The sequence below is a fragment of the Nicotiana tomentosiformis genome, chromosome 3, assembly GCF_000390325.3.
Source record: "Nicotiana tomentosiformis chromosome 3, ASM39032v3, whole genome shotgun sequence".
NCBI lineage: Eukaryota > Viridiplantae > Streptophyta > Magnoliopsida > Solanales > Solanaceae > Nicotiana > Nicotiana tomentosiformis.
In genome coordinates, this window is record NC_090814.1 from 110224708 (window position 1) to 110252374 (window position 27667).

The 27667-nt window shown below is 40.1% G+C and overlaps 1 protein-coding gene across 1 annotated transcript; it reads right to left on the minus strand.

The window, feature by feature from the left end:
• Positions 1–8513: 8513 nt before the first annotated feature.
• On the minus strand, positions 8514–11521 carry LOC138908320 (uncharacterized). The gene is made up of 6 exons (XM_070198978.1): positions 10869–11521; positions 9963–10568; positions 9584–9671; positions 9249–9477; positions 8970–9136; positions 8514–8765 (listed from the first exon to the last, which is right to left on the minus strand). The coding sequence occupies exons 1-6, from the start codon at positions 11519–11521 to the stop codon at positions 8514–8516; spliced, it is 1995 nt and encodes a 664-aa protein (XP_070055079.1).
• Between the last annotated feature and the right edge of the window lie 16146 nt (positions 11522–27667).

A 27667-nucleotide genomic window follows, 5' to 3' on the forward strand; every position in this document is an offset into this window, starting at 1 on the left:
TGTTCCAAATATAGATGGTCTCCGGGAAAGAATCATGACTGAGGCTCACACTTCTAGTTATTCCGTGCATGCAGGTTCTACAAAGATGTATCACAACCTCAAGGAAATCTATTGGTGGAATGGCATGAAAAGGAATGTGGCGTACTTTGTGGCAAGGTGCCTGAATTGTCAGCAAGTGAAGGCCGAACATCAACGGCCTGGTGGGTTGGCACAGAACATAGAAATTCCAATGTGGAAGTGGGAGATGATTAATATGGAATTTGTTGTAGGATTACTGCGCACTCTGTGCAAGTTTGACTCAATTTGGGTGATCGTGGATCGACTCACAAAATCAGCACACTTCTTGCCTGTTAAATGTACCGACATAGCGAAATAGTATGCTCAGTTGTATATCAAGAAAATAGTCAGGCTACATGGCACTCTAGTTTCTATCATTTCAGATCGAGGGGCTCAGTTCATGGCCAATTGTTGGATGAAATTTCAGCAAGGTTTGGGTACTCAGGTAAATCTTAGTACAACCTTCCATCCACAGACCGACGGGCAAGCAGAGCGGACTATTCCGACGCTTGAGGACATGTTGCATGCTTGTGTTATTGATTTCAAGGGTAGCTGGGATGATCATTTGCCACTCATAGAGTTTGCTTATAACAAAACTTTCATGCAAGTATTCAGATGGAACCATTTGAGGCATTGTATGGTAGGAGATGTAGATCTCCTATTGGGTGGTTTGAGATTGGGGAAGCAGAGTTGATAGGGCCAGACCTCGTGCATCAGGCTATGGAAAAAGTTAAGACCACTAAGGAGCGGTTGGGAACTGCTCAGAATCATCAAAAATCCTATTTGGATGTTCGTCGCAGAGACTTAGAGTTCAAATAAGATGACTGGGTATTTCTGAAGGTTTCCCTCATAAAGGGAATAATGCGGTTCGGAAAGAAAGGGAAATTGAGTCCAAGGTATGTCGGACCGTACAAAATCATCTAGATGATCGGTGAGGTGGCATAAAAGCTTGAGCTACCACCCGGGATGTCACTAGTGCACACGGTATTCCATGTGTCTATGTTGAAGAAGGTAGTTGGAGATCCGTCCTCTATTGTGCCGATTAAGAACATTGAGGTTAATGAAGAATTGTCATATGAAGAAATCCCAGTTGCCATTCTTGATAGACAAGTCCAAAGGTTGAGAAATAAAGAAATTGCCTCCGTGAAAGTGTTATGGCGAAACTAGCAGGTGGAAGAGGCCACTTGGGAGGCCGAGGAAGAAATGAAGAAGAAGTATCCTTACTTGTTTGAATAGCTGTGTAATCCTTTCTTTTTATGAACTTGTCGCCTATGAATTTTGTATCACTTATTTAGTTAATGTAAAGGTGTTCCTTTTGATTATATATTGTTTACATGAGGCCACGGTTGGTATTATTATGAGTTATGTTACATTATTGGATTGTGTACATGTTTTTAGGATGTGATTCCGGGGCTTTCTGACAGGTGGATAAGCCTAGTTACAAAGGAAACTTTGGCGAAATTTTTGGAAATTTAGGGAGTTAGTTAAATTTGGGGTTGCTAGTGTTGGGTATGAAAACTAAGTTGCATAAGGTGCTAATAGTAGACCCTGATCCTCATTCGAGGACGAATGATCTTTAGTGTGGGAGGATGTGAGGCCCCGTAAAAGTTTTCCTAAAAACTCGGATGCCGTGATGCCAAAGTTTGGATTGAACAGTGCGTTGGGGAGTTGAAGGAAAATGTTGGGTAGAAGTAGGCATTTTTGCGGCCATTATACGGCCACAGAACCACTCTGCGGACCGCAGACTGGTCGCAGAGTAGGACAGTTTTCTGGGGAATTTTTTATGCCAATTTTGCGGCCATTATGCGACCGCATAACCGTTTCGCGGGCCGCACTCTTGTCGCATATCCCACCTTGGGATTTTTTGGAGGGAGGTTCTGTGGTGCACTATGCGACCGCAGAACCGTTCTGCGATGCATTATGCGGCCGCAGAATGGGTCTGCGGGCCGCATAGTGACCGTAGACCTGATCAATTTTTTTCCAGTTTTGGCACCCCAATTTCGCGGACCGCATAACCATTATGCGATCGCATAACCTGTTCCGGAGCTTCATTTTTGGGGTTTTTAAAACCGACCCTATTCCGCTAAAACACCTAACTTGGACCATTTTGAACATATTTTCTGATATTTTTAGAGTGAGAGAGAGGGTACTAGAGGGAGAAAGTGATCTTCATCAAATTGCTCTTCAATTCTCACTTCAAACCTTAAAAATTATCAAGAGAGGCACCTAGGTCTTCTTCCTAAGAGGTAAGATTCCATCACCCAAACTCTTAATTTCAAAATGTAACTAGAATGGACCACTAGTAAGGTAATTCATGAGGATGAGAGTGCTTACCTTGCATGCATGTGTTCTTAAGGTATGTGTGGAGGTTGTGAGTTAAAGATAGAAAAGAATTGCGTGTGGGTTGGTGGAGTCTTTCATAAAAAGGGCCATGAAACCTTAATACACACATAGTATTTGATAGAATGTTCAAGTGAGCTAGAATTATGACCGTTTTCCTAATTTTAGGTTCAATTTTGCTATATTGCTAAAATAGATTGAAGTTGCTAATATTCCGGAACATCTTAGAGTTTTAAGAGGCTCAATTGAGGTATGTTGGCTAACCCCCTCTTCTTAGAATTGAATCTGACGGTATTCATGCAATCGACGTAAGTCCCAAATTGAACGTCCTACAATTTGCTATCCCGAATGTGCTTGCTTTGAAAATATATGTGTAATATGTATCCCATGCTTTCATCATGTTATCCCGTCATCTGAGAAAATGTTCAAAACTTAGAATATGTGCTAAAAATGCCTAGACTTCAAGTCAAATTCGATTAAAGACTGCTATGTCAAATTGTGTGAAAAGCCTCTATGTGCCTTGGATTCTATATTGCTCACATGTGAAATCATAAGCCTTGAATGAAAAATTGTGTTGTTATTGATGATAGCAATAATGTTGGAATGTGAAAAAGAACTTGAATCATGAAATACGGCTAAGCACCCAGAATAACTTTATAATTGGGGCCACTCGTGCCATTGTATTGGAAAGAGGGGAAAGAAATATTAATTGAGATGATTAATTGAAAATGGGTGATGTCTCAAATGAGATGGCCTAGTTGATCAGGCCGAGATCAGACTCGGTGTAAGAACATGGTGGTATTGTGTATGAAATTGTTAATATGGTTGATGTCTCAAATGAGATGGCCTAGCCGATCGGGCCGAGATCGGACTCCGTGTAAGAACATGGTGGTATTGTGGATGAAGATGTGAAAATGGTTGATGTATCAAATGAGATGGCTTAACCGATCGGGCCGAGATCGGAATCCGTGTAAGAACACGGTGGTATTGTGGATTATGGCATATTGGTACTACAAACCATTCTACCTGATAATATGGGAATTGACTTAAAATTCTACGTGATCCTTAACTTGATGTTGTAATGTTGTTTAAAGCTCATGTTGCATTCTTGAATCTCTCCCCCTGTATTGTTGTTCATTCTATTGAGATAGTATTTAGTTATACATACTAGTACTATTCTACAGTTCTAATGTCCCTTTTGCCGTCGGCGCTGCATCTTTAAATGGGTAAAAGTGGTTACATAGCAGATAGTGTTGATCATAGATAGTGTTGCATCCTCTTCCCAGTGGACTCGGTGAGCCCCATTTCATTCCGGGGTCATGTATTGTACCTTTTGCTTATATTGTGATCACTTTTTGAGGTATAGCCGGAGCCTTTTTGCCGGTACCATCTTTACTTTCTTTTGTATCTTTAGAGGCTTCATAGACACTATGTGGGTTGTATATGGGTGCTAGGAAAGTCAAACGGATTATGTTGTATTTTAGATTTTTGTTCCACTAAATCACAAAATGTAAGTATTTGAAACTTAACAGGGAAGTAGCAAAATGAAATGGTTTAGTAATGTCTATATATATGGTCCTTCTACTGTTTAGCTAATAAAAACATGTCTTCTCTTATCATGGGTGAGTTGGGTAGAAAGTATCTAATAGGCTTGCTCGGCCGGGTTCACTCGGTTGAGCGCCGGTCGCGCTTCCCGAGATTGGAGTGTAACATCAATCTAATGTTACAATCCAAACTTTCGCATTGAATTGATAGAAAGATGATGAAATCATGTGTCTTGTAGCCTCCAATGCTCTCCCAAAGCTTCCAAGGTCAAAAGTCCCTCCAAAAATATCTTTTGGTTTATTTATACCATGTAGGAATGGGCCCGGGTGAAACTACCCTTTCTAAGACGAAATAGGAAAAATACTCTAAGAACTTTGTACCAGCGTGCTGCACCATGCGCCACCCCATGTGGGGCGCTAGTGGGGAAGTTCAGTGAGCGGATTCTGATAGGCAAGAGCAAAATTACACCGCCACGCCGCCTCATGCTCCACCCCATGCGGTGTGGCAATACATTATTTACACCGTATCATTATTTCTTCGCTTTTGGATATCCAGACGCGATCCTCGACCCCCGAAAGCGATCCCAATTTACTTTCTTGGACTTTTACTCATACTTCAAAGCTCCAAATTGTTCGATTAAGCTCATGATTATCTTTTTAACTCAAAATCACTTCCTGCAATGCATAAAACACATAATAAGTGCAATACACTAACATTTATGCTCAAACACATGTAAAATACAGTAATTAGAGTGCAAACTATGACTAAAATACGAGATTCTAGCCTACCATCATCCTCCTCATCAACTAATCTACTTTTCACCAGTCTTCTTCTCTTCTTTTTCTCCTTATTCTCCTTTAAAGCATTGTCAAGGGCAACCTTTTTCTGCTACCTAGTGGTGGGTCTTTTTAAGAACAGACTTTTGAGAAGCTGTCCCACCACTCATAGCGGCGATGAAACGAGATACAGACACATTGTCATAGTCCTCCTCACTTCCATCTCCTTCTTCTGACACCGACTTCATTTCAGGATACACAAAGTCTAAAGGGGTTGCATCAAGGTGAGGGGAAGGAGGAGGGTCAGTATTGCCCAAGGGATGTTTGGTAGAGCATGAAGTTTCATCCCAAGTAGGAGCAGAGAACTCTTCTTGGGCAGAGGGACCAGGTCCCTCTGTTGGCTCCTTTGTAGTACTGACTGGTGCCATGTCACCTTGAGGCACCAAGTTTACATTCCCTCATTCTTCCCCCTGAACCCAACACTCACACAACCAGATACAGAATCCCCAACCGGAATCCCTTCAGCAGCAATAGACAACATATTTTCAATAGCTTCTTTCTCTCCCATATTTCCCAATAATGCAAAATCAGTAAGAGCAAGTGGAGCATTACCTGATGAAGATAGAACATTCAGATCAAAACTTTGAACAGTGGAGATGTCAGATACACCAGATGCTGATGCATCTCCACCCAGACCAGTGACAGTCACTTGGTCCACGCTTTGTTCCTCAACCCGCTGACTCAAAACCAATATACCTTTTTCTCCTTCCACCTGTCCTTCTACTTCCATTTTTTCTGTTGTAGCAGAAGGGGAGATCGAAGCAACAAACTTCTTAGGAGTTTAATTTTTCCGGCTACGATGGGAACCAGAACTCGATGGAGTGGGGAAGACAGTGGATGGTGGTTGGTTAAAAATGGGGGTTTTAGTAGGTGAAAGTTGGGGCTCCAATCCTGAAGGTTGTGCTTCATGGGACGAACACACAACAGAGATTTCATAGGTGGCCTTTGGAGACTCAGAATACTGTGAAGACATGGTGAATTTTGAGAGTGAAGACACATAAGAGAGGGTTTTCAGAGAGAAAAGGAGATTTTGATGGCTTTGTTATAGACAGTTATGAGGGAGACTTGTCTTTTGGGGTTATTTAGAGGGAAATGAGTGATCGGTTACAAATGGACGTGATGGAATGGGTAGACGGGTTGATTTTTAATGGGTGTGACGTTTGGGTTTAAAAGATATGGGAAAGGGTGGAAACAATTAATGACGTGGCACACTAGCAGTTTAAAATACGTATGAGTGTAAGAGGAACTACTAACCTGAGTCATGGGAACCAGGTTCCCTGACTAATTTTGCAAATATGAGCATCATCCTTCTAACAAATTGCAATGTCATTAGCTACTTGATTGTCCTGTAATTGCCATGCGTGTTTGCCTGTAACGGTATAGAAATGAGTTAGAAGTTGTCAGAAAATACTTTTTAGCAATTCACCTTACCATTCTTCCATAGCCAGTCATCAAAGGACCAGGTTCTCAATTTAATTTGATCAATCCCAGCTCCAGTTGATTCTTTTCAAAATGCTCTCTGCTCAGTGCTTTGGTGAAGATATCGGCTACCTGGTCCTCTATTTTGCAGAACTTCATATAGATAAGACCCTTTTCAACATTGTCCCTCAGGAAATGGTGTCGCACATCAATATGTTTTGTCCTCTTATGCTGAACCGGGTTCTTTGCCATATTGAGGGCACTTGTGTTGTCACACAGCAGTGGCACACAGTCAGAGAATATATCAAATTCTTCTAATTATTGCTTGATCCATAGTAGTTGAGCACAACATGAGCCAGATGTTACATATTCAGCTTCTGTAGTGGAGAGGGCCACAAAATTTTATTTCTTTGTACCCCATGAAATCAAGCATGATCCCATAAAATTTGCCATGCCAGATGTGCTTTTCCTATTCACCAGATAACCAGCATAATCCGCATCAGTATACCCAATTAAGTCAAAATTTTCTCTTGGGGGATAATAGAGGATAAGGTCCTGCGTTCCTTTGAGATATCTCAGAATTCTTTTAGTAGCTTTCAAGTGAGATTCCTTAGGACTTGATTGGAATCTAGCACACAACCCAACATTAAACACAATGACAGGTCTGCTGGCTGTTAGGTACACAAAAGAACCAATGATATCGGGATACATGGTTTCATTTACAGAGGAACCAGGTTCGTCCATGTCTAGACGAGTGGTAGTAGCAATGGGCGTATTAGTATTCTTTGAACTTTCCATATCAAACCTCTTCAGAATCTCCTTAATGTACTTATGTTGAGTTATCATCGTTCCCTTAGAGGTTTGCTTAACTTGCAGTCCTAGGAAAAAATTCAGTTCCCCCATCATACTCTTCTCAAACTCGCTTCCCATAAGCTTGGCAAACTCCTCACACAAAAAATCATTTGTTGCACCAAAGATGATGTCATCAACATACACTTGCAGAATTAGCAGGTTCCTCCCTATTTTCTTCAGAAAAAAAGTGTTGTCAATTTTTTCTCTAGTGAAACCATTCTCCAGAAGGAACCTGGACAACCTTTCATACCATGCACGAGGGGCCTGCTTTAATCCATATAAGGCATTGTCAAGCTTGAAGACATATTCAGGATGCTCATGGCATTCAAAACCAGGTGGTTATTTGACAAAAACTTCTTCCTTCAAATATCCATTCATAAATGCACTCTTAACATCCATTTGGAACAATTTGAATGCCATATGAGATGCAAAAGCAATCAGAATTCTGATGGATTCCATTCTTGCAACAGGAGCAAAAGTTACATCATAATCAATTCCTTCCTCTTGATTATAGCCTTGAACCACCAGCCTAGCTTTATTTCTTGTTGTATTTCCAAACTCGTCAAGCTTGTTTCTGAACACCCACCTAGTTCCAATAACTGTTCTATCTGAAGGTCGAAGGTGCCACACACTGTTCCTCTCAAATTGATGGAGCTCTTCTTGCATAGATGCAATCCAGTCAGTATCTTTCAGTGCATCCTTGATATTTTTCGGCTCAATTTGAGACAGTAAAGCCGAGAAAGCAAACATGGTTCTTGTCTTTGATCTAGTCTGAATTCCTGAATCTATAGGAGTAATTACATTGTGGAGAGAATGTGAACTTTTGTGCTTCCAGTTAGACACATGAGTCTCAGTGTGTGAGGGACCAGGTTCCGCTATGTGAGACCCATCATTGGCATCCATGGAAGTGTGAGTACCACTTCTCTGCTCTGTATTAGGGGGGCCTAGCACATCATCAACAACTCTATTTTCAACTTTAGTTGCTATGATGGAGGGACCAAGTTCCTCCGAATCAGTTGGAGGTTCTGCTGCATCTTCTTTACTAGACTCCTTGACCTGACTCATCAGATCTGCCTTCCCATTTTCCATATCAATGATCTCTCCAGGGACCTTTGAATAAACTCTATATTGATCATTATTATCATGTGAATCCTTCCCACTTGAGGGGTGTGATTCATCAAAGATTACATGTACACTTTCCTGTACACATTGAGTCCTTTTGTTGTAGACCTTGTATGCTTTACTTTGTGAAGAATAGCCACGAAAAATTCCTTCATCAATTTTAGCATTAAATTTTTCCAAAGCTTCCTTACCATTATTGAGAACAAAATATTTGCAACTAAATGCTCTTAGGTAAGTCAGCTTTGGTTTTCTCCCATTTACCAATTCATATGGGGTCTTGTTTAGGAGGGACCTGATCATGCACCTATTTATCAGATAGCAGGCAGTGTTCACTACCTCACCCTAAAAGCTCTTTGGTATGCCACTGTCAATTACTATATCTTCAAGAGTCCTAATTTTCCTCTCCACAACACGATTTTTTTGGGGTGTTTTGGGAGTCAAAAAATTATGACTTATACCATTTTCAGCATAGAATTCATCAAATTTTGCATTGTCAAACTCGGTACCATGATCAGATCTTATGCTCACAACATTATGGCTCATTTTTACTTGAATCTGCTTCACAAATGCAGCAAAGACTGGAAAGGTTTCATCCTTGATTATGAAGAACAAGGTTCATGTGAATCTAGAATAGTCATCAACCATACCGAAGATATACTTCTTTCCTCCTCTGCTGGGCATCCTTATAGGTCTACACAGATGTATATAGAGAAGATCCAGTGGCCTTGACGTGCTTACTTCCTTCTTTGGCTTGAATGAGGACCTGGCTTGCTTCTCTTTCACACATGCATCACATACCTTGTAATCTTTAAACTTTGACTTCGACAGCCCACGAATCAAGTCCTTTTTGATTATCTTGTTCAACAGAGAGAAGCTTGCATGTCCCAATCTTCTGTGCCACAGTTCAGCATCAACACCAACAACACTCAAACATATAAGATCACCACTGTTCAGAGACTCAAAGTCTGCAACATAGATGTTTTTAAATCTTTTTGCCACCAGTTACAAGATTGGTGACAGCGCAAGATTTTGATAAGAACTCCACTTTGTTTCATTTGTCGCGGATTTGAGAGACACTCAGAAAGTTGTATTTCAAGGCATTCACATAATACGCATTTTCAATAGAATAAGTGAGTATCTTCCCAACTTTTCCAATTCCCAAAATGTATCCCTTTTTGCCATTTCCAAAGGACACACTCCCACCCTGCAGGGATTTGAGTGAAAGGAAATCATCAGTACTTTCAGTCATATGTTTAGAGCATCCACTATCCATGTACCATCTTTGGCTGCTTTCTTTCACTGCTGTCTGCACAAAAAAATCAGAGATTAAACTTAGGAACCCAAACAAGTTTGGATCCCTTATAATTAGGAAAGGGACAAGTTAAACTTCTTTTTTCCCAGGCAGGCATCACATAATTCTTTTTAAGAGAACCAGGTTCCTTAACAGTAGATACTTTTTCAACAAAAATTTTATTTTTCTTTTGGGACTGAAACCTTGATCTACAAGAATCTTTGAAATGATCAGTATTACCACAATGGGTGCAGAGCCAATTATCAGGCACAATAACATACTTTCTATGTGGGTTGTAGGGAGCCTTTTCCTTTTGGAACCTGATTCCATGCTTGTTCCCCCTATTACTTTTCTACATGGAAGTGATTGTGTCATAAGACCAGGTCCACTTTAGAGATTTATCTAGGCCATTTTTAACTCTGCTTAGATCTTTCTAAAGTTGTCTACTTCTTTCAAGTTCAGCATAAAGACTCAATTTTGCCTTTTTGAGTTCATTTTACAGCTTAAGGTGTGCCTCACTCGCCACTTCCTTTCCTTTTGAAGAGTTAATACAATTTTCCATTGAAGTTTTTACAGAATTATTTTCCCTTTTTAACTCCTCTACTAACTCCTTTAGATCCACGACTACTACCAGCAAGTCATCTCTCTCATGTTCTATATCTCCAATTCTCTTAGTTAGAACATATTTTTCTTTCTTTAACTCCTCAATTGTTTCTTTCAAATCAAGAACCACGACCAGTAAATCATCTCTCTCATGTTCTATTTCTCCTATTTCCCCAGTTAAAGCATTTTTATCATTAATGAGATTGTGGTAAGCATCAATTAAGACATTAGTTAAAGATAACAACTTCTTTTGAGAATAAGACTTCAAATTTATTTGAACATCTAGAAAGTTTACCTCATTGTCATCATCATCATCATCTTCATCCTCATCAGATTTTGCCATCAAGGCAAATGTGGAGTCATATTCTGCTGCTTCGCTTTCAGCGGCCATCATGGACGTGTCACCTTGTTCATCATCATCCTCAGATTCACTAGAGGAATCTCCCCATGCAGCAAGAGCTTTTTTGAGAACATTATCAGCAGCATCTCTTCTCTTGAATTTCCTGTCGGGGACCAAGTTCCTCTTAGCCGTCTTATTTGTGTTGTGATTCTAATGGTCCTGCTTGTGGAGAGGACAATCTTTGATGAAATGTCATGGCTTCCCGCATTTGTGACAACAATCATAGCCTTTTGTGTTTCTGGTAGAGCTGCCTTTCTTAGGAATGCCTCTATTTCTGCGAACTATTTTATGAAATCTCCGTGTAAGATTGGCCACGTCAGCATCATCACCACTTGAGTCACTGTTGTCTGCCTTGAGAACCAGGTTCTTCTCTTTTTTGGGTTCTCTTATTTCATGATCTTACTTCTTCTTCATTTTGTAAGTCTTCAGATTTCCAATGAGTTCATCAATCGTCAGCTTTTGCAGATATTTTTTTTCCATGATAGCATTGACTTTGCTCTCGTAGGAACCAGGTAACACAGTGAGTATTTTTCTAACCAGTTTGTTCCTTGGGATAATCTCTCCTAGAGAATGAAGCTCATTGATGATGGAAGTAAAGCGAGTATGCATGTCCTGAATGAACTCATCCTCCTTCATCTTGAAGAGTTCATACTCAGTAGTGAGCATGTCGATTTCTGAGTGCTTGACTTGAGTGGTACCTTCATGTGCAGTTTGGAGAGCCTCCCAGATCTCCTTTGCAGATTGACAAGCAGAGATTCGGTTGTACTCGTCTGGTCCAATACCACAGATGAATATCTTCTTTGCTCGAAAGTTTTTCTCAATGGCTTTACGATCGGCATCATTATACTCCTTCCTTGTCTTACGGACTGTGACTGTTGTCTGGGCAATAGTCTTCATAGGGACGAATGGTCCATCACAGATGACATCCCAAAGCTCTGAATCTTCAGTGATGATAAAATCATGCATTCTTGTCTTCCACCAGCCATAGTATTGTCCATTGAATCTCGGTGGTCTATAAATTGATTGACCTTCTTCAAAATTTGGTGGAACAGCCATGTAAATCATTTCTAGGTGTTAGCCTTATAGAAAGAACCTGCTTTGATACCAATTGATGTAAACTAAGAGTCTACCAAACTGTATATAGAACCTTGTTCTCTATTAGTTCCCACAAAACACACACCGGTAAGTAAATAACACAACAATATTTATGTGAAAAACTCCCAGCTCACGGGATTAAAAATCACGATCTACACTCGTAGGATTTTAACTTCACTAAACCGAGCAACTTAAGATTACAACCTATTGTAACCTAGGAATTAAACTCTTAATCCCTCACATGCTTACAATAACTATATTGCAAGCCTCTTTGTAATAACTCTATTACAAAGCTAACCACTTTGGCTAACTCTAGTCAAACACAAACACAAGTTTTATGGTTTATAAAAGTGTCCTACGGGATGCTTCTTAATAAGCTGAGTAGGAGTTACAAGTGAATACCATAAACAAAGACACAAAAATACTAAGGACACACGATGTATTCAATGTTGGAATCCGGTCCTTCGTTATATTGCTGTTTTGTTTTTCAATGCCTCGGAGTAAATGAAGGCGGCTGCACACTTGAGAGTAAAATGTGTTTTAGGGTTTGCAAGTGTGTATAATTCCTTGCCACATGTTGGTAATATATAAGTGAGGTCATCAAAGATGATGCAAGGGAGTGTGATGACCCAAAAAGTCATTTTTAAATTTAATAATTAATTCTGTGTTCTATGATCTCGAAAAACATTATTTATCATTCCTGAAGATCCACCTGAGGTTCTACAACAGGTGTTGTTGCTTGATCTCTAGACTGAGCTCTACCTCTGCCTCGGCCTCTGCCTCGGCCTCTAGCGCGACCTCGGCCTCGACCTCTGCCCCTGGTCATAGTTGCCACCGGGGATTCCAGTCCCTGTCCGTCGGTAGATGTATTACGTGTTCTCATCATCTACGAGAGAATAAGAATAGAATGGTTCAATCATCGATGATAAAATAAAATCGCACGACAGAATACGAAAGAAGTGATATTGTTCCTAAACTTTATAGCCTCTGAAAGATAAGTACAGATGTCTCCGTACCGATCCTTCAGACTCTATTAAGCTTGCTCGTGACTCGTGAGACCTAAGTAACCTAATGCTCTGATACCAACTTGTCATGACCCGAAATTCCCACCATCGGGACCGTGATGGCGCCTAACATTTTACTTGCTAGGCAAGCCAATATTAGAATAATTTAAACCATTTTAATAATTCATTTTAATTAATTAGTAAAGAAACCAAACAACTGGAGAAAATTATCTGAATTAAAGTGAACAAACCAAAATAAATATGATGTCTAAATACCATCCCAGAACTGGAGTCACAAGTGCACGAGCTTCTAGAATAATACAAACAAGGGTCTGAATAAAATAAAGCTGTCTGAAAGAAAGCACACAGCTAAGATAAAGTAGAAGGGGACTTCAGAGCTACGAACGCCGTGCAGCTATACCTTAAGTCTCCACTGATAGCTGAATCCGAGCAAAATCTACAGTATGCCGTTGGGACCAACTCCGGAATCTGCATAAGAAGTGCAGAGTATAGTATGAGCACAACCGACCCTATGTACTCTATAAGTGCCGAGCCTAACCTCGACGAAGTAGTGACGAGGCTATGTCAGGTCGCTTACATTAACCTGTACGCGATAATAATAAGAATAACAAGAATAAAGGTAAGACATGTATATCATGTCAATAATCGAAATCATTTCAGCAGTCACAATCAATTATTTCTTTTCTCATTTTCGTTGCGGCGTGCAACCCGTTCCAATAATATAATTCTTCAATAAATTTTTATTGCGGCGTGCAACCCCGATCCCCCAATATATTCCTTTTGCTAATTAAAGTCTCTGTATACATCCATTGTAGTATACCAATTTTACAAGGCACGGATGTGTTAGTTAAATTTAAGGGGTCATTTGGTAGGATGTATTAGATAAAATAATGTATGCATTAGCTTTGTGTATTAATAATACCTTGTTTGGTACACTTTTTGAACATATGCATTAGTTATGCAAGCATTAGTTATACACTTTATTTGGTATTATCTTATGCATAACTATGCATAGAAAATCATAGTATTATGGATGCAATTGGTTTTAATGCATGCATTAGATTAGTTAAAGACAAAAGTGTCCTTCACAATTTATGCTTGATTAGGATATGTTATTATATTAATACAAGTTTAAAATAATCCAAATAGTGAGAAATAAAATTATATCCCTACTAAATAAATAAATACTTAGCATATTTTCTTTTTTATAAATAAATATTTAGTTCTATACTACAATATAGGTAGACAAATCAAATAATTTTTTTAAAAACTTTTTCATATAAAAATATTTCCCGACATATGTTTCTTTTAAAAAGATAGAGTGATGGACCGGTTTTGAGGGCATTTTTGTAAACAAACAATTCTTTTAGAAATTATACAATACTTTAATACATCAAATCAAACAATGTATAAGAAATATGTCAGCAAAATTAATGTCAACATAACTAATGCAAGCATAACTAATACCAACATTACTAATACACTATATTCAGCACTATCTCATGCACCCTACCAAACGACCCTTAAGTGTATTGATTTAAATAAAGTTTATGCACTCCCCTTTCCTCCTATGTTTTTTCTTCCTTGCCTATCCTTCCCTAATAAGCCGTCAATAACACTTTGACCCTATCCGGTAAAAACTTACCATGAAGTGTTTAAATATATATATATATATATATATATATATATATATATATATATATATATATATATATATTATGTTGGTATAAACTACATATATGGGTAAGTATTTGGCAATCTTCTCTGCATTCTCCACATGTTGCATACTGACAATTTTGTTTTTGGTCATACTGACAAATTTCCACACTGTATGCAGGATTTAATTTTTAAATAGAAACCTCAAACGCATATTTGATGCTAAATTGAATATACAAAACAAGCGTGCGGGCTTTTGTAACGTGTCAATTGGTTGTCAACATGGTAATTACTTCTTAATTTACTAATTAAGAAAAGTGTCAAAATTGTACTGTTAATAGAAGATTATGATGACCACGTAAGCGCCGGAGTAAATAGAAATAGAGATATTTTTGACCTCTGAAAGCTTCTAAAGGCCGTTTAATGTTTTATTGCCATTTGCCAAGTCTCGACCTTGTGTGTCATTGACGTGGTGGTTTGTCCATATCTCTGTAAAGCGTAGGGTAGAAAAATGGATATTACCAATCCAATTCGATATTATCAACAGTAATTGTCTCGTTAAACCTTAGAAACCTGATTGACTTAATCAAGTCTGACCTGAATTTACCACGGAGGTGAAAAAGACAATTATGAGTAGATTTTTCTCCGGCTATAAAGTTGGTGTCGTTTGATTAGATTTGATAGGGTAATTGGCACTTAAAGCAAATATCTGCCTCCCAATTCTTGATACCCTTACATGTGGCACATTCATTCCCTCATAGATTATTTTATTAATTAATCATATATATTTATTTTCCTCAAATTTCTATCAAGACTCAAGCACCGGCGGTTCTAAGTTTTCCGCTATTATTGGAGAAGAGAATATCTTCTTTGTGTCTACAATTGACCAAATTGTCCTTGTGATCCGGTGCAATGATACATGACACTGAATTGGTACGTCTACCACTACCTTTAGCATATCCACTTTCGTTGGTTCATTAACACTTGCAAAAATATCAGTCGATCCAAATTTTGATTATCAAAATATTGTATGATGTTGGAGTTTAATTTGTAACTTGACTGCAAAACAATAGAACAAAAGTAGTAGTCAATTGTTACACTGTATATGTTGACAATGCATGTTTGTTTGTTTAATGTTTACTCAATTATATTGGGAAGTGTTGTTATAGAGGAAGAAGAGGACAAGAAGACAAAATGGGGAGCATAGCTAGTATTTACAGGTAAGCGAAGCCATGGCTTGTTTGGAGCACATATATGCACAGAAAATGCACGAGCGTGGGGTCATACGATAAAGAACCTTGCATAAACAAGCAGCCACGTAGCAAATTCAATACATGTCGTAGCCTCCAGCTCCTTATACGACACTTCTCTAAAGAGCAAACTTTTCAGATATTTTATAAATTATAATGAACCTTGGATTGATCATTCCTTTCTTCTTTCATTCTATCCACTTACCGTTCAAATTGGTTACTAGCAGCCCTTTCATCAGATATTTCATTCCATCAATCATTCACCAGTCTATTTAGGTCTGTTAATTGTGATATAGATAGCAGGGGAGATAGAGGCGCGTCGAGTCAGAATTTAAAGTATTTGCTTTCAAGCTCATTATTCCCTTTAATTGTTGAATTCGCAATAAAATATTTATACATAATTAATGTACTTCTTATTATTAAAAGCGTACATGAGTGGAGAGTTTACTAAGTGATGTAGTGTCTTTATAGCTTGCTAAAGTTATGGTCTATATACAGTTATGCTCACTACATTGGAGAAATGGATCCAAGTGGCAGTAGTTGGAATTTCTCAATCCCAACTTGCTGTGAATGCCGTCCATCCAAGTGTAAATTGGCCGCCTATAATCAGACGCCCCTATCAATTCAGCGGCGGACCCAATATTTTATGCAAGCGGGTTCAATCTTAGAAGTATATAAATTTAGTGGTAAAATAATAATTATCAAATGGGTTCAAATAAAATATTTATGCAAAATTTATACAGCTTTAATTCTAATTTATATATATACACAGTATTATTTTTTTATAAAACGGGTTCAGTTGAACCCGCTAGCCACCACTTGGGTCCGCCAATGCCTATCATGGACGTATTGATTAACTCTTAGAAAGCAGCAGCACACAATCCTTTCTGATACTTGCTCTTTAGTTCCTTTGCTGCTGAAATATCTTTATTAGTTTTCCTGCTCTGGTAGAAATCATCTACATGATTTAATAACCTTATCACACCTTGAATTGGATAACGTCGTTATCAGCTTAAATTATTAAATATCAGCTTTAAATAACGTCGTTAGCCCTCTTTATCAGCAAGGTCAATATATATAGCCATCTACATGATAAGCTATATATAGAGAGAGATTTGCTAACGAAGCCTATATATTTAAATAATAGTAACAAGAAATAGTAACAAGTTTTGGCTGGAATCAACACTATATACTTGCAATTTGAAATTGTTTTAAGGAAATATTTTGTTGAACGGGTCATAATACATCGTTGCTTACGAGCAATTAAACATGAGTACACCAGCTAGTTCTGCAGGTTCTTATCCATAAATCTCTTCTTCGGTTTAGATACAGAGTCATGGACTCGTAACTCGTTTACGCTTGCAAGATCTCTTTTTTGAAATTTTGTAAAGAAAACTCGTAAAGAATATTGAATACTTAACAATTAAAGTGAATTTAAAGAAATGCCTTTTCTTTATCTTTTTTAAAAAATAAATTGCTTCCAACTTCCCAAAAGATTTGCCAAACAGTATATACCTCTCCCATATTTTGGTTTATAAAATTCGAGTGGTATCTGTATAGGGTAAAATCGATTCACATTAAGTACTTGAATAACAGAATGACACGTGGAACCGGGGACATGCGGAAGACGAAGCAAATGGAAGTCAAGACCAAAGGCAACAACTTCGGTTGACATCGGGTAGACTCCGAAGGGGACATTATCAACGAGGACAAACCAATATTTGCAACCAGATGACATTCAATGAAGAATATTCTTCAGCATAAAATACACATTCGTTACAGAGAATTTTGACATTCATATTCTGCCGTTAAATATTCATCAATAGCCCTTATTATTGTCTTTTAAGAGGGGCTTGATCCTAGAACCTTGTTCCATAGGTTTAGTTATAAATAGTAACTTCAACAACTATTGTAACACACGAAATTTCTAACAAACTTATGTTACACATTATTCCAAGCTTAATATTACTTTATTTTCTGTCTAACAATCACTACTAAAAATTCGACAAAAACCGACCAAGATCGACCGACCAACTTTGGTCGGTAAAAAAAACCGACCAAAGTTGGTCGGTTTTTCAAAATATATTTTTTTTTTTACGAAACCGACCAACTTTGGTCGGTTTTCTTTGGCGCAAAAATGCGGGAAACTATTTTTGAGTCCCGCAAAATTTATATTTCAAGAAACCGACCAACTTTGGTCGGTTTTTTAATTAAAATAAATAAAAATTAATATTAAAAAAACCGACCAAAATTGGTCGGTTAATTCGGCGGGTCATTTAAAAAAACCGACCAACTTTAGTCGGTAATTTTATTTTTTAATAAAACCGACCAACTTTGGTCGGTTATTTTCGTGCGAAAATACAATTAAAGAGTATAAATCAAATAAAAGACAATCTTAAAACAAAATGTACCAATGGTCTAGTGGTAGAATAGTATCCTGCCACAGTACAGACCCCGGTTCGATTCCCAGATGATGAATTTTTTTATTACATAATTAAAATACCGACCAACTTTGGTCGGAAAAAACCGACCAACTTTGGTCGATTTTTTTTGCAATATTTTTTTTTGAATTTAATTGACCGACCAAAGTTGGTCGGTAATTTCCGACCAACTTTGGTCGGTATTCCTTTCCGACCACAAAAATACCGTCCACACGTAAATGGTCGCGTTTTGGTCAATTTTTGGCTATTACCGACCAACGTTGGTCGGTATTTTTGGTCGGTTTTTACCGGATTTCTAGTAGTGAATATTCTTATCACTGCCTTCAGAAGCCTTGCTCCCGGAACAAGCTGTCTGCTATTGTATCTCGATTTCAACGCTAAGTCTTGTATTTTATTTAATTTCTTTATCATTTTGGGATCAAATCGATTCGGTTGTCTATAAATTACGCTATAAATTCAAATGTACCGTTTTATAGGTAAACAGTTTGGCACCCATCATGAGGCTTAGACAGTTGCGTAATTGAGTTGATCCTTGCATCTATTACTAATCTATTTGATTCTTTGTTTCTTAGCAAAAAACGTGAAAGATGGCAGCTAACGATGACAACATCGCACACAACGTTGAGGCCCAAGAAAATCCGCCTCGACACAAGGATTCGATCAGCGACACCTGCGACGAGGAAGACATAGCCACACTGATTCATGGCGGGCGATATCCACGACACGAACGGGAGACTCCTTATGATGCCGAAGACGACCACGTTGTGGAAACGGTGAGGATCTTGAGAAAGCAACAAAAGGCCATCATGGGCCATCTCTCACGGCAAGACCAGGCCATGATAGAATTAAGGCAAGTGTTATCAGGTGCTTCAAACAAAGCAGATGGAAGAGGTTCAATTCCTCCCGATGCTCCCGCGAATCAAATAGCCCAAAGGGTTGATAACAACACCCCGAAGGCTGAGGTCGGATTTGACGCGGACGGGGATATCGGCAGCGGATCTGGTAACCATAACAGTAATGATTTCTTCAAAACCGAGCTCATGCGGTTTATGAGGGAAATAAACTCCCGAATTGACCAAATTTCGGATGCACCGCCAGTATTGAAGGGACCAGACTTAAAGAAATACACACAGTTGCCGTTCAAACCGAGCGCGACACCTGAGTTAATAATTTCGAAGTGGCTCAAAATGCCGGATATGCCAAACTATGATGGGACTTCGGACCCTCAGGAGCACATCACCACCTATACAACGTCAATGAAAGGAAACTTCACACGCGATTGAGTCGGTTCTGCTGAAGAAGTTCGGAGAAACTCTCACTAAGGAGGCCCTGACATGGTACTCTCTCTTACCCGATCATTCAATAGATTCCCTTATAATGCTCGCACACTCTTTCATCAAGGCCCATGCCGGGGCCAGGAAGGTCCAGGCCCGAAAGATGGACAAATTTAGAATTGCGCAAGGAAAATTCGAATTACTGCGTGAGTTCGTGACCAGGTTACAAAAAGAAAGGATGTCGCTACCGGCCATACAGGATGAAAGGGCAGTTGAGGCATTGACTAAGAGGATGAACTCGGGGAGCTCCGACGCTTTCTGAAAATTGAAAGAAAGCCAGCTCGAGTTCCAGGCGACTACATGGGTAGATGTCCATAACTGTTACGAGTCGAAAATAAGAATAGAATATGATCAACTCGTGTTCCCGATAACGACCAAGGGTCAGGATCAAGAAAACAACAAGGATAAGTCAAAGGATAATTTTGATGCAGATTAGTGGTCCACTAGGGGCTGAGTTTTACCGTACGAAAGGGCCGAAGGATGCGACATAGGGTTTCGGTCGGCGAATAAGTTCCCTCCAGATAAAAGAACTGACTGCGGCCAGAATAACAGGTCCTTACAAGATAAAGAGGTTTCAGGTTCTCGGAATTCCACCTATCCTAGGTTGTCCGAGTACAACTTCAATATTAGCATAGTGGAGCTGGTATCAGTGATGAGGAACATCAAGGAAGCACGGTTTCGAGGCCGATGAGATCCAATCCTAGCCAGAGGAATCTTAATCTATGGTGTGAGTATCATGGGACTAACGGCCATCGGACTGGGGACTGCCGACATCAGCTCGAGGAGGTGGCAACGTCGTTGAAAAATAGCCATGCCAGAGAGTTCTTAAGCGACCGGGCCAAGAACAATTATGGTAACCAAGATAACGCAGAGCCCTTGAAGATAGGAGAAGACCTCCCTCGACTAACTATCAACATGATTTTTTTTTTGGGGGGAGGGGGAGGGGGAGGATAGGGGAACGAGATTAGCAGTGTAATCGTTTCAGATGCAAAAAAGACAAAGGTATCGGTGACTCACAGCAAGAGACTCCGGGAAGTCGTCGAGGACAACATCACCTTCACAGATGAGGATGCTGATGGACTTCTACTACCGCACAATGATGCCCTGATAATCTCTCTTAATGTTCTAGATTTTAAAATTAAACGTGTTTTGGTGGACCAAGGGAGTTCAGCCAATATCCTTTAATGGAGAGTGCTGGAGTAAGCCAAGATAACCGAAAGCATCATCCCGGCAGCAAGAGAAATGAATGCGGTTTCTGTTTCCAGCAGTAAAAGGAAGGAATACGCGGCATAGAAATTACAGGAACTGGCGCCTTTTCCCGAATCAAACAAAGACGACAAAAGGGGAGGAGCCGTCGAAATCCCACCAGGTGCCAAGGTATTTATAGGTACCGGAAGAAGCAGATGCAACCAAATCCACGACAGAGGATCTCGAACAAGTAGCATTGTTCGAAAAGTTTCTGGAGAGGAAGTTCTACTTGGGGACAGGACTAAACCCCGAGCTCATGCCAGGATTTATTGAATATATTAAAACTAACATCGATTATTTTGCATGGTCGCACGCAGATATGAAAGGTATCCCGTTAGAAGTGGTAGTGCACAAGTTAAGCCTGGACCTGAGAATCCCGCCAGTAAGGTTAAAGAAGTACCCAATTGCCGCGCTCAGAAACATGTTTTTTAAAGAAGAGGTAACTCGATTGCTTGATATTGGTTCAATCCGGGAGGTAAAGTATCCCAATTGGCTAGCTAACGTAGTAGTAGTTATAAAAAAGAATAAAATATTTTGGATGTGCGCAGATTATAAGGATCTGAATAAGGCATGCCTAAAAGACTCATTCCCATTACCAAACTTTGACCAAATTATTGATGCAACGACCGGACACGAGTTGATGAGTTTCCTCAATGCCTATTCCGAGTACAACCAAATTAAGATGAACCCGGGAGATATTGCTATAATGTGATACCATTCGAAAAGTGTTTGGAGAGGAAGTTCCACTTGGGGACATGACTAAACCTCGAGCTCATGCCAAGATTTATTGAATATATTTAACCTAACGTCGATTGTTTTTCATGGTTGCACACAGATATGAAAGGTATCCCGTTAGAAGTGGTAGTGCACAAGTTAATCCTGGACCCGAGCATCTTGCCAGTAAGGCAAAAGAAGCATCCAATTGCCGCGGTCAGAAACATGTTTGTTAAAGAAGATATAACTCGATTGCTTGATATTGGTTCAATCCGGGAGGTAAAGTATCCCGATTGGCTAGCTAACGCAGTAGTAGTTCCAAAAAAGAATAAAAACTTTATATGTGTGCAGATTATAAGGATCTGAATAAGGCGTGCCCAAAAGACTTGTTCCCATTACCAAGCATTGACCAATGATTGATGCAACGGCCGAACACGAGTTAATGAGTATTCTCGATGCCTATTCTGGGTACAACCAAATTAAGATGAACCCGGAGGATCAAAAGAAAACTTCGTTCATAACGAACTTTGGCACATATTGCTACAATGTGATGCCATTCGTTCATATCAGAGGCTCTTGAACAAAATGTTTGAAAAACAAATAGGGAATATAATGGAAGTTTACATAGATGATATGCAGGTTTAGTCTTTGAACGCATGTGACCATTTGAAACACCTCTAAGAAACCTTTGACATCCTAAGGAAGCACAACATAAAGCTTAACCCATAAAAATGTGTGTTCAACATCAGTTTTGGTAAATTTTTAGGTTTCCTGGTGTCACAAAGGGGTATCGAAGTCAATCCCGACAAGATTAAATCCATCGAGGACATTTCAGACCAGCTAACAAACATGAAAAAAGTCCAAAGACTTACCGAAAGACTGGTTGCTCTAAGTAGGTTCATTTTTCGGTCCTCGGAAAAATCCATCACTTCTTCTCACTTATGAAGAAGAAGAGTGGACTCCATACTTAGCAGTCTCGGAGGTAGTGGCAAGTGTCGTTAGGCCTTATTTTCAATGCCACCCGATAGCGGTGGTGACAACTTTTCCCCTGCGGAATATCCTTCACAAACCTCATTTGTCAGGTCGACTGGCCAAATTGGCAGTCGCAATTAGTGAATTCGATATCAAATATAAACGTAGGATTGCGATCAAATCACAAGTTTTAATCGACTGCGTGGCCGATTTCAATCCTGGATTGCTGCCTATGGCCACAAAGAAAGTAATGATGGTGTCAAAAATGACATCAGGAGTTTGGACCTTGTTCACGGATGGAGCTTCCAATGTGAAAGGGTCTGGGCTCGGAGTAGTCTTAATCATGCCCTCGGGAGAATTTTCTTGAGGCATGCCATAAAAATTGTTCCCTTGACTAATAATGAAGCCGAGTATGAGGCTTTGATTGCAGGACTTGAATTGGCACGGGGACTAGACTCTGAGGTCATCGAAATAAAATGTGATTCACAACTAGTGGTAAATCAAGTATATGGAATCTTCGACACTAAGGAGGAACGCATGCAGCAATATGTGGTGAAAGTTTAAACCTTACTCGCACGATACAGGGAATGGCAAATTACTCATATCCCTAGAGAAGAAGACGTACAAGCAAATGCATTGGCCAATCTGGGCTCGTCCACGGAAATGAAGGGATCAAATTCTGGTACAGTCGTATAACTTATGCACTCGGTACTGGATGTGGATGGTTATTATGAAGTAAATAAAACCAACTTGGTCTGAAACTGGAGAAATTAAATCATCGACTACCTTGAGCATGGCAAACTGCCCGAAGACCTGAAGGCATGCCGCACCAAAGCAACTCGTTACAACTTCTGGGGAGGACAGTTATACTGTCGTTCCAAGGCCCCTTGGCTCGATGCTTAGGCGCCTCCAAAGCTAATTACATGATGAGAGAGGTGCACAAAGGAATTTGTGGAAATCATTCAGGTGCAGACTCCTTGGTGCTAAAAATAGTTAGGGCAGGATACTACTGGGCCCGGATGGAACAAAAAGCTAAGGCATTCGTTCATAAATGAGACAAGTGTCAACGACATGTGCCTTTAGTGCACCAACCGATAGAACTACTGCACTCGGTATTATCCTCATTGTCATTCATGAAATTGGGGATGGATATAGTCAGGTTGTTGCCACCAACTCCCGGAAAGGTAAGATTTCTCTTAATTTTAACTGATTATTTCACAAAATGGGTCGAAGCAGGTCCATACCAGAAAATCGACGAGCACGGAGTGGTTGATTTCCTATGGAAGAACATAATTTGCCGGTTCAGAATACCGGTGAAGATTGCATGCGACAACGGGCCACATTTCATAGGTGCAGAGGTCACGAAATTCCTTGAAGACTTGAAAATCAAAAGAATCACATATTTTCCATACCATCCGAGCGCATATGGCCGAGCGGAATCGACAAATAAGGTGATTATACAAAACCTTAATAAGATAATGGAAGCAACCAAAGGCAAGTGGCCCGAAGACCAAGAGTGCTATGAGCAGACCAGATAACGACCAAGTCAAGCACGGGAGAGACACCTTTCTCTCTCGTATACAGAGCAGAAGTTTTGATCCCGGTAGAAGTAGGAGAACCTACCTTGAGGTACTTCCAGCAGATGAAGAAACAGACAACGAAGCATTGCTAGTTAAACCAGAGTTGCTTGATGAATGCATGGACTTAGCGCACATAAGAATGGTGGCCCAAAAATAAAGAATGAAAAGGTAATATAATCGAAGGGCTAATCTCCGTTATTTCAAAGTGGGAGACTTGGTTTAAAGAAAGGCGACTCAAAACACCCCGGAGCTCAACGCAGGAAAGCTAGGTTTGACATGGGAAGGTCCTTACCGTGTTTTAGTTGTCACCGAAAAAGGATCATAGAACGAAAAAATCAAGATAGAGTCAAATTGTCTAGCAACTAGAACGTGACTTACCTCAAAAGGTATTATTGCTTATGAGCACTGCTTAAATTAAAAGTATGTGTTTCACTATTTATCCCTTCGTCCAGTTTTTGTCCCAATTGAGTTTTTCTGGCAAGGTTTTTTACGAGGCAGCAACGGAAAGTATACTACGAAGGAAACATCATCGGCAGTAATAAGACCTTTAAATGACAAGGCATGAAAACGACAAGCCACTATAGGATGGTTAAATAGTTTTTGGCTAGATAGCAAAGTTCCTAATGGGAAAAGAAGCTCGTTATCGGACCAAAGGCTATTCAACCGTTCATGAGTGCTCCTTCCCTACAAGCGACTGGGGTGATTAGATAATCTTTGGCTCGGTAGCAAAGTTCCTAACGGGAAACGAAGCTTGCTATCGGACCAAAGATTATCCAAGCATTCACTAGTGAAATCCTCAAATGAGCAAGACTTCCAGTGCTCCAATTTGTATTCTTCGCATTCGAACACTGGGGGAATGATATGAGAATACGGCAATCTAATTTCCACAGAAACCAGGACTACAAAATCTGAGAACAAAAATGTCTCATCGAGACCCAGGACTGCATAGTCAGCCCATAGAAACAAGTTGTATAAATTAGCCACAAGTAATGGTAATTTATTTTTTTTCAGTAAAACGAATGCTTATGTACTTTTAAAGATAGAAGGAATAAAATAAAGTCCTTTTATTTTTATCTTGTTTCTTGTCTAAATGATGAATTAATTTTATCATTTGAAAGTTAATCAAGCACTTCAAATGCTTGTGAAACCCTTCAAGAGCACCGTAAACATAAGAAGACCCTCTCTTATGAAACCCTCATAGTAAAGGGTTGGCTACAGAAGAGTTCATGCCCAGAACCCAAATGCTATCGGGAAAATAGGCACACGAAGCCTTGCGTAGTTCAACGCAAAAAAGTAAACTTTGCGCAATGCTTAAAAAAAGAACTTTTATTTATCAAACGTTCCATGCAGCACAAGTACAAAAATACGAAAAGAAAATAACAAAAGAAAAGAAATCAAAAAACTAAATTATATCGCCCCACAACTCGGGGGAAGAGAAGCATCAGCGCCCCCAGAATAAGTAGGTGGATCTGCTGTCGGCTTGGGATCTTGGACTTCATCATTATAATCTTCAAGTTCCTCATTGGTTCTCGAGAACTCGGAATTGGAACCGAAACCAAAAAAGTCAGTTGCATCGGGGTGAGTCGGGACGCATCTTCGAGCGGTTGACTCCAGCTCTCGGGCCTTAGCGATTTCATCATCAATATCAATGACGCCTGATTTAACCTCCTCCAAGGTGTTTCTCCTCATTCTATACATAGAATATGTTTTTTCAATGATGAGGGAGTCCTCTCGGCACTGAAGCTCTATATAAGCCGCTAAGACTTGGTCGAAAGACCATCCCGCTCTGATCTCGCGGTGCTAAGGCTAAGATCACGAATAGTGGTTAGATGAACCTTTTATTATGTTCCATGATCCTCTTATACCTATCCTCCATCTGGGCATGCTTATCTTTGCCAGCAACAGCCTCTTCAGCTTTGAAGTTCAAGGCTGCCTCCAAGTTATTCAATCTCTCAATTGAGGCAGATTCACGCTCGGCAGTAGTAAGCACAACATTCTGGACCTCAGACCATTTAGCCTTGGCTTCTTGAAACTGTACATTTAACTAGGAGGCTTCTTGGTTGAGGGCCATCACTTCCTGCTCACTCTGCTACAGCGGAGCCTCTAACTCACCAGCTTCAGCAGATTTTGCTTCCAATATCGAGAGGCGAGCAGCAATTTGGTCCCTCTCAGCCAACAGTTGATCCCGCTTGGATTTAACCTTTTCTTTATCGAGGATCAACTTCTGAAGGCCCTCGAAGGCAAGAAAGTTGGCCTGCGAAGCAAAAACACAAATTAGAAACTCTGTCATAGCAAATCGAGAAGAAAAAAAGCAATTTAGAGAATAAGTATGTTACCGTTGCTGCATTGTGCATGGCATTGTTTAACAAACACTCTCCCAAGAGAGTGTGTATCTTCTTCGTATCCTTTTAGAAGCCAGCGGCTTCAGATAATTGGCAAGCTCCACCGGCCGAGACAGCAAATGGCACTCGGTAGATACCGAGAGGGACACAATCCTCCACCTCTGGGAATCTGCAGAAAGGGGCGAATAGATGTGCCCTAAATTCCTATGGTCTAGGGACTAGGAGGAGGAACATCCTCCTCTCGGGTGTCTACGGCCGGTGGTCATGATGTAGCTATTTCTGGTGATGAATTATGGCTGGCATGGAAGGTGATGAAGCTGATGGTATTGTGGGTTGGGAAGCAGCTACGGCGAAGGCAGTGATGGTTGTTGGTTGCTCACCATCCGAATACGGAAGAGGCCCAGTACTCAGCCTTATAGTATCGGGAGCAGCGACTAGGACTGGAAAGGGAGAATTGGCATTCTCCACCATGTTAAACTCTCCCTAGAGCGCTTGGGCATCATCCTCAGTTGGGATTATAAGCTCTTCAGATTGAGCATTTTATTAAGCTGATGAAGGCCGTTGTCTACTTTGTAGGGAAGCCCCTTCATCACTGGCTACCCTATCATCATCGATCACCATAGAGACTGTGGCTGGCTCGGGTGTGGCTTTATTCACATTTTTATTCTTTCCCTTGGACGAGGAAGAACACCGCCTTTTTGGCTGCTTGTTCTCGGGTGGGGGACTCCGAGAGGAAGCGCTTGCACCGAAAGCAGATATGATGATGCATGTTCGGGTGAAAGCTCTTTTAGCAACCTCGCAGCCTCCGCGGGAACAACCAAAATATCCTCCTCACTGATGGTAACAAAACCCTGCGGAAGACAAGAATTCAACAAAAAGAGAAGTTACCAATTTTCTTATGCACAAAAATAAAATGAAGGCAAAATCAGTCAACTTACCATGATTCTTGGCCTTTCATCTGTATTTAGGGGCCAACTCCTTCCACCGGCGGGTCTCAGGCGTGGTGATATCCAGAATCTTAAGAACCCACCGATCCATGCCTTCAACCCTTGGTTTTGTCCACCGAGTTGCTGAAATAATAAAATAAGAAAGATCAGCAACGAGATGAAACAACCTTTTTCAGAAAAAAAAAAAAACAAACTTTGAACTTACGTGTACGATTCCAGGACTCAGGAAAAGATGAAATTGTGACCGGGATAATATCCCTGGTGAAAACAATGACAAACTACTCTATCCATCCACGGTCGTTGTTGTCATCCATGTTGGTGAGCAAAGCATGGTGGTCATGTTTGCTGAAATTTATTACTCCCCCATGAAAAATGTTGGGGGACTAGAGATTCATCATATGAGCCAAGGTGAACTCCTCATGCGTTTCCTGGCACACAACCATCGTAGACAGGCCACCATTCGCCATACCAAAGGGCCCACCTTTACCAAACAGACTTGGTATTGTTGCACAGCTCCAAAATCACAGGGTCTAGTCCCCCGCTCAAGGAAAACACACCCAACGTGAATGAGTACGTATAAATATACATAAAGCCCTTC